The following is a 12,205-nucleotide window of genomic DNA, read 5'->3' as shown; positions in this document are numbered from 1 at the left end:
TAGTTCTCTAGTTTGCGAGTTAGCATATGTCTCATGACTCTGCAGTTGCGCAATATGTTGTAAATAAAAAGAGTATAAATGTGACTATAGTCGTGTTTTGTCATGTCTACAGGGCTCTAATAATGCTTTGTTCATTTTAATCTGAAAAAATAATTTGTCTACCCACCAACTATATGTGGTTTCTTGAGTTTTTATTATTTGCCGTTTTATTATTATTATTATATTTATTTATTTATTACTGATTGATTGATTTTCTTTATTCTTGATTTGTTTATTTATTTTTCATCTTATTTTGTGTAGAAAAATAAAAATTAAGATATTTGAGAACAGTGGAATGTTTTATCAGAGCTTTTCTTGTAGAAAATCGGAACCAAAGCAAAGTTTATTCATTTTTCTGTTTTTAATACATGCATTTTTTTGTTTTTTTTTGGAAAACCTGATGCAGCCCAGTCTCACCCAGACCCTAGCTCCAGTGGCCCCCAGGTAAATTGAGTTTGAGACCCCTGATTTAGGGTGATGAAGACTAAAAACACACATTTTTTAATCAGTGTGCAGGTGTACCTATTGTTTTTGCCTGGGTGTTTGTGGTTTTATGTGTGAGGGATGGGGAGCCCCTTGGTGTTTGCCAACCCTCCTACCCCCTTCTTCCAACATCTGGAACATCAACATCTACAGTAGGAGCGTGTCTGTTTGATGGCTTTTTAATGTCACCGAAAGAAGCATATCCACGCTCACTAATACAGTATTTATACCTCCATTGACATGCTCGGGAGGGGGGAAAGTGACTGGGATCAATAAACTTAGTATAAACTGAGTATCAATAAACTTCCTCTCAGGTGGATCTCCAGCCCGGGTTTGTGAATGAAAATATTTAGGTGTTATGTTCGATTCCATGCGCTTCTGTCATTGATCGTCATGTGCACATGTTTTCCCATCTCCAAGCTGGAGTCCTCAGGCCATCTCTCATGTGTTTGTGTTGTGGCATACATGTGGAAATACATGTGTGTAAACATACAAACACACACAGTGGCACACACGCTCACCTTCATCCCTCTTCCTCTTGCCAACATCCGCAGCCGAGCTGATACCCAGAATGCCACTGATGGAGTACGATGAGCCGGCAGAGTCGCTGGTTACAGCAGAGACCTGTGTGGCGGCCACTGATGTTGCTGCAGAAAAAGAAAGTTTTATTTCAATTATTATTTCAGAAGAAACCCTTTAGAGCCTTTAGAGCGGTCGCTCTTGTAGACCGAAGTTTTCAGGATGCCATGAAAAAAAAACGGCCTTTCATCATGGATATAATACAACCACTGACCCACCCCGAGCTGGATATCCCCGCCCCATGTAAACACCCACCACTTCTAGTTGGTAAAATAGAGAGGCTTTGCTACACATCTTAAAATAAAAACTGAACATTTGTTTTTCTTCAGTGAAAAGGCTAATATTATGAATAAAATATATATATAATATCAAATATATTATGACTGTAATGTTAGCTCACATAGCTATGCTATTGCTGCTAATATTTGTCTCCACCTGTTCCACCCCTTAATGTTACATTGCTGTATGGCAGGGGTCTCAAACACGCGGCCCGTGGGCCAAATGTAGCCCGCAGGACACTAGTTTGAGGCCCCCGTGAAAGTTTAATGTTAGTGCGTCCCACGCAAGTTTGATATGGATGCTGTATGGTATCATGTACCCAGAAAAAATTATTACGTTTGATTAATGTTCATGTTAAAGGTTAAATAACTGTTAATAGTTATCCTCCCTATCCGTGTGGAAGTGGTAAGTTTTTGGCTATTGGAGTCACCAATTAACCTAGCATGTTTTTGGAATGTGGGAGGAAACCGGAGTACCCACACATGCACACGGGGAGAACATGCAAACTCCACACAGAGATGGCCGAGGGGTGGAATTGAACCCTGGTCTCCTAGCTGTGAGGTCTGCGTGCTAACCACTCGTCCGCCGTGCTGCCTTTACTATTATTAAATAGCTTTTAATTACTTTATATTGTTATTTGTTCTTTGAGTGTACGATGTCCAATTTCTTGTACTGATATGATGATATGAGAACATATCGCTCGTAAAAAAAATAGTTAGACCCCAAGCTGATTCTTTCTGTATTGCTGTACAGCTGACGGAGCCATAGCTGTAGCGAACAAAGCTAGTGTGAGGCTAAAACAATCTTGCGGAATGCTTCCAGCGGCTGCAACAGAGCCGGGACGGATTCAAAATAACATATTAGGGCTCAGTAAAGCACTTTGAAATGGTCCAAATTAAGGCTACATTGTGGACAACACAACAACTTTTTACTTGGGACACCTCCCAACTTAACATGCTCAAGTAGACTAAAGGTAGGAAATAAAAGGGTGTGATAGTCCGTCTCTCCAGCTAATCTCATCCCCTGCAGGGAGACAAATTCCTTAGCGGGTGACACAGCAACATGCTTGTCACTTCTTCAGACACACAACATGTAGTCACTCATGCCTGCTCTCCTTATCTGTGCCCTATAAGCAGGCGAGGGGCTGAGTGACAGTATGGTATCCCAGGAGGGACAGAAAGGTGTGGAGACAGACATCCTAATCCTCTCTCCCAGCAGACCTCCCCTCTCCCCAGAAACACCGAAAGACGAGAAGTTAATAAAAAAAAAAAAAAGGACAAACAACAAACAGCTCAAGACACCCCTCCGGTCTGTTACTCTGTCACCAACAACAAGGAGATGATAATGAATGCATATCCCTCCTTTTCCCATCCCTTGATTTAGCACTTCAATTATCTGATTTTCCTTTCTTTTCCTCTCCACTCTTTTTTTTTTTTTTTTATCAGAACATAATGCTTTTCTTCTGCAAATCCAAATGTTCAATTTTCCGCCCGGGAGTGGGAGCCATTTATCTGGATAATCTGCCAGTGTGTGTGAATGAGAGTGTGTGTGTAAAAAGAAGAGTCGAGGAGCAGTGCATATGAAATTAATTTAGATTAATAGACAATGTGTGATTATAAAGATATGACAGGCACTGAAACACAATCCAAGGCCTGGCGGAGGGGTGGGGTGGGGTGGGGTGGGGGGTGTTTTTTATTTTCAACTGAGATAGCCATCAAATAAAAGGAATTGTTCTGTGCTCATATATATTGCTTCATTCTATAGCATAATTAGACTCTATGAATACTGAATCCATGAATCTGAATAAAGGTTTTGTGTCTGTTTTTGTTCTCAATTTAAATCGATTATTTCTCATCGTAAATTAGGTCTGATGTGTGCAATTACTTGCCATTGAGGTACTACTGTATATCCATACTGGTATTATTCCGATCGATACTGTACATCACAGTCATCCAAGTAAGAGTTCAGAACATCGGTTAATTAATTGCTAATTTCCCCCATAGTTGATTCTTATGACTCTGGTATTTTTTTATTTTTTTATTTTATGTTTGTGTTTATGTGAGTGTTTACCTATGCGAACCCAGTGTGTTTCAATATTGAAATTTTCCTCAGGGTTACAAATAAATGTTGTTTATCGACCTTTAAATGTTTCATTCAAAATCCACTGACGATTGACATTTAATTTGTTATGACAGAATTTGGATGAATAATGTACCGAAAACCTCTCTGATGGCCGTAAGGTGCAATCATCATCCACTTATAATCACTTCTGGTATGAATGTTTTGTTATTTCTGTCATGTTTAACAATTATGGGTCAATACGTTATGTTGTGAGTCCCCACTGTTTTATTAATTATGTTCAAATACGCTTTATCACAAATGTGCATAAGCGATGGGTTCTTTTCTTGGCCGTCTACTCTTTTACTTTTTCACCACTGCGTAATTAGACCTTCTAAGATTAAAACGTGACAATATTTCTCATTCAGAAAAGAAACATGGAAGCGAGGCCCGGGAGGATAATTCATTAATGAATTAATTTCACAATAAAGAAAATAGAGAGTTCACTCTGCCGTGGTTTCAGCACCTTATTGAATTTGTTACATAGAACAATGGCATGAATGGAGTGGGCCTTTTTGTCAGTCATACAGTCTCTTTGTCTCGGTGGGTGGAGACGGGGCTGCTAGCATACACACAGAGTGCTGAGGAGTATAAATGATATAAGACCGAAATTTATTGTCATGTTTTTAATATTTGTAGACCCAATCTTGTGTATCATCTCGTTTTGTGTACTGAGTAGCTTATGACCCCCAGAGTAATTAACAAGAGTCAACAATTACATACATTGCAGAAGTCCAAATGCAGCACAGTGACCTAGCAGTTGGCATGTAAGGTCAATATAGCGGTTCTCCATTATTTTCTGTCCTGTTCCAAGTGGGGGACAAATGTTTTTGTGCACCCCAGATTTGAAATACCATATAGAAACCGATATATCTTTATTTTCTGTACTTCTAGACTGAACTAAAAACTGAAACCAGCTAAATGGGTTGGCTGGCGTGGTTGGTGGTGTGCTTCGGCAATGTCCTGGGGTTTTGCTGGGGTGTCCGATGTTCCCACTCTTCTTTTGTTGTTTTGTCTTATGTAAGATTCTGTGATTATATGTGTGGAAAAAATCACTTATTGAATTGGTAACTGCTATGGCGTGGAGAAGGGGTAGGATTTAATAAGCTTTGCTTCTTCCTGCTCCTTTTCAGACATGTGTAGTAATGATGTGTTGTGTGTGTGCGTGTGTGCATATATATAAGTAGATATGTGTGTATGTATATGTATGTAGATATGTGTGTATGTATATGTGTGTGTGTATATATAAATAGATATTGTAAGTGTATTGTATTGTAAGTGTATATGTGAGAAAGAATAATGTAACATAGTATGCATGTCTGAAATAAATTAAGACAGAAGAAGTAATGCAACAAATGGAGAGCAGTGAAATTGCATGCTGAGTACCACAAATTCATACATATTGGCAAGTCTGCACTAATATCGAAAGTCCTCATTTATAAATGTGAATGTGAGTTTGAATGCTTGTTTGTCTGTGATGGACTGATGGACTGGTATCCAGTCCACGGTTTACCCTGCCCTCTTGGCACGAGATCAGCTGTATAGAAAACGGTTGAAAGGATGGAAGTCTAAATATAACCTCCTCCTCCTCCAAGTAACAATATCAGTGCTGTAATAAAATGTGCTTTGACAGGCAGGAGCAGGATCGAGAGTCAGCCACCTACCTAAATTGTGAGCCGTCACTGAGCCCGTTTGGCCCGGCGGCTGCTGAACCTTGGTGCGAATGATCCTGCAGGAGGATGAGAGCAGACATTAGTGTCTGAGAATTGGTCATTTGTGTGTGTGTGTGTGTGAAAAAGACATGGAGGCATATAGGACATGAGAACATAACCATCGTGGGAGCAACATGGTGTGTGTGTGTGTGTGTGTGTGTGTATGGAGAAGCTTGACATGGCTCAGGGGCCTCACACTTCCTGCATGGCTGCTCAAGCAAACCCCTTTCTTCCTCTTTGCTCCCATTTCTTTTCCTTTCCTCCCTAACTCCTCTACTATCCTGTCCCCATCTTCCCTTCCCTCTGTTTCGCTCTTTCTCTCCTTTTGTGTCCAGTATTCCCGTTATTCCTGTGCACCTTCCCTCCCTTTTGTCTGCCTCTTTTGCTCACTGCTTCTCACTCCTGTTTCACTGTCCCTCCCTCTTCTCTGGCTCCGCGCTCAGGGGAAAGCCTTGTCATTGTACCATCGTGTTGAACCACTGAGCTGCAGCCACTTCATCCATATGGAGACTTGGGGCCTCTTTACCAGGCTTAGTCTATTTCCAGACACGCATCTTTACAATATATTACCATGCACTCCTTCAGCTTGTTGCACAAACATTACACACACTTGTGATATAAGATCAATAGTACCTGTTGATGGAGCTGACGCTGGGCACGCTGTCGTTGTCGCATACTCTCTCGGCCAGGAGCCTGTCCCGGATCTCCCAGGCAAACATGGTGGGATTTTGGCGTTTGTAATCGGCAATCTTGTCGACCACTTTGGGTGTAGCAACCTTTGGTTTGGATCCCCCGATGACGCCGGGGCGGATACTGCCCGTTTCGTAATACCTGGAAACACACAGGAGATGCTCATGTTGATGTATTGCAAGCGGTATACAACTGGCAACCCACAGGGCAAAACCTAACCCGTGAGTGACAGAACAGCACTCCCGTCAAAGAGAGGATATTTGACATTTATTTGCAGGTAGAATAGTCGTGGTATATAGAGATGATCTTTGATTAGCATTTATCATGCAGTCCATCCTTAAAAACAGCACTGTACACCTGTCATATAGAGGATCTTTGAACTTGGTGCTTTTGCAGCAGATCCTCAAAAACAGCAGAGCGTTCCTGTCAGAGAGGATCAAGCGGTTTTTCAGTAAATCCACAGCAGAACACTACCGTCAATTTACTGACGTTTTTGTGTTGAATTACTGCTTTAAAATTGCTTTAAAGCGGTTTCTGGGAAACTCTGGCGAATACTTTTAACCTACTGCTCATGATAGATAGATAGATAGATAGATAGATAGATAGACTGATAGATCTCGATGACTTCCTTTCCCTTATTAAGTGTCATTTAAAAACAGAATTTTGTGTTTAGTTGAGTTGTCATTGACTAATATTTGATGATTTGAAATATTTTAAGTGTGAAATCAGGAAGGAGGTACACTTTTTCACACCACTGTACAAATAAATTCATTGTAAACCTATAAAAACAACAATTCATTGGTGAAATGATTAAAACATTGATGAATGAACATTTATTTCTATGTCCATCCCTAAGTCTCAATATGATGCAGTACAAATCTACACCACAGCAAACTACAACCGCAATAATAAACATTGAGAGTGTCAATCAAAACAGTCAAGCTGTTCCGAGACACGGGTCGACCTCTGAATTGTTCATATTTACAAACACATTTTCCCACCGGAGACCTGGGTTCGAATCCCCGCTTCGCCATCTCTGTGTGGAGTTTGCATGTTCTGCCCCATGCGTGGGTTTTCTCCGGGTACTCCGGTTTCCTCCCACATTCCAAAAACATGCTAGGTTAATTGGTGACTACAAATTGTCCATAGGTATGAATGTGAGTGTGAATGGTTGTTTGTCTATATGTGCACTGTGATTGGCTGGCGACCAGTCCAGAGTGTACCCGACCTCTCGCCGAAGACAGCTGGGATAGGCTCCAGCATACCCAAGCAACCCTAATGAGAATAAGCGGCATAGAAAATGAATGGATGGATTTTTCCACTGGAAATAATGTAAATAGGAATCTGTTCCAAAGTGGTTAGCGGTCGAGTGGTTAGCACACAGACCTCACAGCTAGGAGACCAGGGTTCAATTCCACCCTTGGCCATCTCTGTGTGGAGTTTGCATGTTCTCCCCGTTCATGCGTGGGTTTTCTCCGGGTAGTCCGGTTTCCTCCCACATTCCAAAAACATGCTAGGTTAATTGGCGACTCCAAATTGTCCATAGGTATGAATGTGAGTGTGAATGGTTGTTTGTCTATATGTGCCCTGTGATGGGCTGGCGACCAGTCCAGGGTGTACCCTGCCTCTCGCCCCAAGACAGCTGGGATAGGCTCCAGCACCCCCCGCGACCCTCGTGAGGAAAAAGCGGTAGAGAATGAATGAATGAATTTAGCTTTAACTCCTTTTAAATGATTAATTATATATAATTATACCAATCCATGGTAGTGTATTGACTGTATATCACACAGCCAACTGCAAGATGAGGGGTGACATTGACAGACATACAGAGATCCAGTAGTTTTCTTTTCCAGCATGGCTATTTCATGAATGTATTTGCATGCAGAAGGGGCAGGTGGGCTGGAGGGGGGGGGGGGTGTGGAGGACAGCAAATGTGCTACACAGCTTGCAGAAAAGGGGGGATGCAGTGTGTGTGGATGCAAGCTGTCAGTCAGTCTTAAACCTGCTGCTCGCTCTGTCTCTCTCTCTCTCTCTTTCACACACACACACACACACACAGCACAGTGGAGTAATCCCTTCCTTGATGTTTGTTTCTTTAAATGTGTTTTTCCCTGTGTGTGTGTGTGTGTGTGTGCCGCCCATTTTCACTCTTCACACTGCTAAAAGAAAAAAAATAAAATCTATTTTCAAGTGGAATACAATTTAAATTATTCACAGGTGAATCATCTGTGGTTATTTATATCTTTGCAGCAATGAGCCCGTGCACACACACACACACACACACACATAAGCAAGCCGGCAGAGTTAGTGTTTTTGTTCTGCTGGCAGCGGACAGACAGAGAGGAGAGGATAAAAACGAGACTCCCTCCTTCCTTGCATCCCTCGATCCCCCTCTCTCCCCCTCTCACGGTAACGCTTCAGTGAGTTGAACGTCCAGGACAGGGGGAGAGAGGGAGAAGAAGAGAGAGAAAGAGAAAGAGAGAGAGAGAGAAGAAGCAAGAGAGAACAATGAGCAACACATTTTTTTGATATAGCTGAGGGTCGCTGTGGCTAATCCTTCCCCGCCTTCCCCACAAATGGTCTCTCTGTTTTCTAATTCTTTTTTTTTTACTTCTTACTCCTTCAACAAGCACCCCCCCCCCCTCCTTGTCTGTATTCTATACAGAATTCTATACTATACTGTATATTTTTTTGGCTGCTGAAATATAGAACCACTTTCATTTTGATGCTAATTCAGAAAAAAGTGATGAATCTTTTCCCCTTTTGTGTTCCTTTCTTCTGCGGCAGACAGAACGAGCTGGGATTTACTTTTTGAATTTAGCTTTGTCGAGGTGAAGGGAACAAGTAGTCAGGAAGGTGAAAAGAAGAATTGTGAGTCAGTATAAAAGGGACGGAACGCGACTGAGAGAAACCACAGAAAAAATGATGCCACTGCAAATTGTGCAAGCTCACGGGAATGGGACTCCTGTTGATCTTTGACCAAGATCAAGGGTGTCCAAAGTGCGGCACAGAGGCCACTTATGACCCACAGTTTATCATCATTTTGTGTCAAAAACAATGTGTCAAGTCAATAAAGTTCAATAATTCAAAGTGTCATTGGCTCCAGCATTACCCCCGTGACCCTAATGAGGATAAGCGGTAAAGAAGATGGATGATCGTTATACGTGTGTCTGCTTTAAATACCTGCCCAGTATCTTGCTGACACATCCATGACTGACGCGTAGCTGGCGGGAGATGTCGCAGGGACGCACCCCTTGGTGGGCTAGTTCCACTATTCGCTGTCGCACAACATCCGGGAGAGGCCGGCCATTTACAAACACACCCCCAAGCTGGTTCACGCCACCATGTCCTGTACAAAAAGAAACTGTTATGTCAAAGCCACCACGCAGTACAAAGTGATATCATTGGTTGGGGCCTACTCTCTTTTAATGAACCTACAATTTGGAAAAAAATTAAAGGAATAACTAACATAACACTAGATGAACAATCCCTGACCTTTTAGCCAGGCAGGCCAGACAAGCTAAATCAAGATTTCAAGGAAATGAAGGGATTTCAATTAACAAGTGTGCCAAGTCTGAGCGATGCCATGAATGGTCCCCTGAGGGAGGAGACTAGAAAAAAATGCCATAGAATGAAAGTAGACACACTGAATCAGCACACAATACTGCAATACTGTACTGTTTTTTTTTAGCTGTATAAATATTTCAACCCTGCTCATAGACTTGTTTATCGGATTTTATTTCCTTATATCCCCTTCCACCAAAATAAACTAGTACTGGTGGTGCACTCGGAGCACAGACCTCTATTAATGCTGCTTAGCTTAGCATTATGCTTGATAATAGTCTACACAATAGAAACATAGCAAGAAAACACAGCAATCGTTCAGTTGGGGTTTTTTTTAACATCCATATTTCCTCGCCAAAATATAAATTTTTACTTTAAAAAAAAAAAACTTTAGTTTGTGCATTGTATCGATGACATTTTGAGATACAATGACAAAATCCCGGTACGGCAATCGAGTGGTTAGTGCGCAGACCTCACAGCTAGGAGACCAGGGTTCAATTCCACCCTCGGGCATCTCTGTGTGGAGTTTGCATGTTCTCCCCGTGCAAGCGTCGGTTTTTCCTCATTCCAAAAACATGCTAGGTTAATTGGCGACTCCAAATTGTCCATAGGTATGAATGTGAGTGTGAATGGTTGTTTGTCTATACGTGCCCTGTGATTGGCTGGCCACCAGTCCAGGGTGTACCCTGCCTCTCGCCCGAAGACAGCTGGGATAGGCTCCAGCACCCCCACGACCCTCGTGAGGAAAAAGCGGTAGAAAATGAATGAATGAATGACAAAATCCTGAGTCCCATCATTTTGCCATTCATCCAAGACCATCACATGCTAATGCATGGCCCCATGTTTCAAGGATCTGCATGGGTCGGCATACTCAGCAGACATGTCACCCATTGAGGCTCTTTGGTATGCTCTGCATCTGCATATAGAATATTTAAAAGGAAAGTGTCGTTTCTGAGCCTCCCACAATACAGTTAAGCCCACATTTCAGAGTGGCCTTTTATTGCAGCCAGCTTAAAACACACGTGTGGAATAACCATGCTGTCAGCATTATGATATGGCACACCTGTGAGGTGGATGAATTCTGAATGCTCGCTAACACAGATTTGTGAACAATATTTCAGAGAGAGATGCTTTTTGTGTACATAAACAAAGACTTCGATCTTTGAGTTCGGCTCATAAGAATTGGGAGAAAAAGCAAAAGTGTTGCGTTTATATTTTTTGAGTTGAGTGTAAATAATTAACCAGACAATCAACCAGAAACCCTCTCTGTCGGTGTCAATTAAAACTCATCATGACTGTATCATCTTCTCCTTTGAAGCCCATTCAGTTGCACAGTGGATTAACGGTTTGCAGTTGACTTCAAGCGACATACAGACAGGTAGCCGGGCATCGATTATAGTGTGTGATGCATTCAAATCTGACTACATGAAATCAACCATGCATGAAAAAGAAAAACGCACGTGAAACCATTATTGGACATTCTCAATCCCCCTCCCCAACATATGTTTGTGTGTACTGTTTATATGGCACCAAAGGCAATGAAGAGAGTAAACTAGCATTTGTGTAATCCACTGACTTTTGTATTAACATAGTGATCATGTCTTCAGGGGAAAACGCACGCACATAGACACACTAATCCTAGCTGTAAGGATAATAGATTTCAAATACATGACCCCAGCAGGGGTGTACCCCTTAATATTACAAAGCTCTCCCTTGAATCTGACCACGTCTTCTTGTCTTTCAATGCTATAAAATAAAGAATAAACACACAAACACACAGCGCCTCCTCCGGCTCTAAGACAAATAAGCATACAAGTCTGAAGAGTCTTGAAAATTAAACAAAGCTATTTCACTTCCTTCCTTTATTTCTGTTTAGATACAAGGAAACACATTATGCAGATAGCCCACTGCTGCAGTTTAAAAGGCAATTTTTTTTTTTCCCCTGAAAGATAGCAACATATGGAGGTGTATCCATCGAGGCCATGCCAGGAGTGCTCATCATGACCAAAGTGTAACCTGCAAATGTAATGTTTGAAGACTTTCCATCACAGGACAGGATAAACTGCTTTGGTGTAAAAAAAAAAAAACAAAAAAAAAACAACTGAAAACTGACGCAAAACATCATGCCACAGTGTGACATATTACGTACGAAGTGACTGTTGGGGTATTATTTCATCTCTCAAGGGCTATAGTAATGTTAAATGTATTTATTATTGTTATATTATTTTATTTAGTAGGTTGTAGATTGGTATTCTGTGCTAAAGGTAAAAATATTATAAGGAATCATACTGTGCGGAAATTCACTTATCACTGTCGGTAATGGTTTTATTTCATTTGAACATGCATCAGATTACAATTGAATGCATCCCATAATCAGTTCACAGTTCCACATGTCCAAAAGGAGTAGGAAGAAGCAAAGCTTATTAAATCCTACCTTTCCATCTGGTACTTTTACAATCAGTAACTGTTACATTTGTTCACTTCCTGCTTTCCATAATACAGTTTAAGGTGTTTTTTTTATTTTTTATTTTTTTTTAATAATGCACCTCGTACCGAAGTACAAAGTGATATGACCATCCAATGACATAATGGGTACCATAGTAACAGTCAATATAGTGATATATATAGCACATCATGACTGGTTCAAGACCCTTCATCCTTGTATTTAGCAAACATCAACTGCTTGTATTGTTTCTTGAATTGGCTCATCGTTGTGCATTGTTTGACTTTATTTAACTACA

General features: G+C 41.3%; 2 protein-coding genes across 8 annotated transcripts in view; one reads left to right on the top strand and one right to left on the bottom strand.

Moving 5' to 3' along the window:
• The window catches only part of LOC144899797 (uncharacterized), a 66,752-nt gene that overhangs the window by 43,827 nt on the left and 10,720 nt on the right, over nt 1-12,205 (top strand). The window contains exon 7 of one of the 6 annotated variants that reach the window (XM_078793270.1): nt 2,517-3,004. The exons of 4 other annotated variants lie outside the window; for them this stretch is intronic. The gene's annotated coding sequence lies outside the window, so the exon portion shown is untranslated. Of the gene's footprint in view, nt 1-2,513; nt 3,005-12,205 lie in introns of those variants that run through there. One more of the 6 variants, XM_078793271.1, reaches the window with a different exon arrangement.
• Nucleotides 1-12,205, bottom strand: part of pax5 (paired box 5) — a 49,969-nt gene that overhangs the window by 28,930 nt on the left and 8,834 nt on the right. For both annotated transcript variants that reach the window (XM_058062179.2, XM_058062355.2), the window contains exons 2-5: nt 9,084-9,249; nt 5,844-6,041; nt 5,163-5,227; nt 1,044-1,169 (exon numbers count right to left, since the gene is read on the bottom strand). In XM_058062179.2, coding sequence (XP_057918162.1) covers nt 1,044-1,169; nt 5,163-5,227; nt 5,844-6,041; nt 9,084-9,249 — 555 coding nt within the window. The remainder of the gene's footprint in view (nt 1-1,043; nt 1,170-5,162; nt 5,228-5,843; nt 6,042-9,083; nt 9,250-12,205) is intronic.

The sequence above is a fragment of the Doryrhamphus excisus genome, linkage group LG9 (genome assembly GCF_037039965.1).
Source record: "Doryrhamphus excisus strain RoL-2023G ecotype Guam linkage group LG9, RoL_Dexc_Guam_v1.1, whole genome shotgun sequence".
Classification (NCBI taxonomy): Eukaryota; Metazoa; Chordata; class Actinopteri; order Syngnathiformes; family Syngnathidae; genus Doryrhamphus; species Doryrhamphus excisus.
Note: the sequence above shows the minus strand (reverse complement) of the source record. Positions and strands in the feature narration are given on the sequence as shown.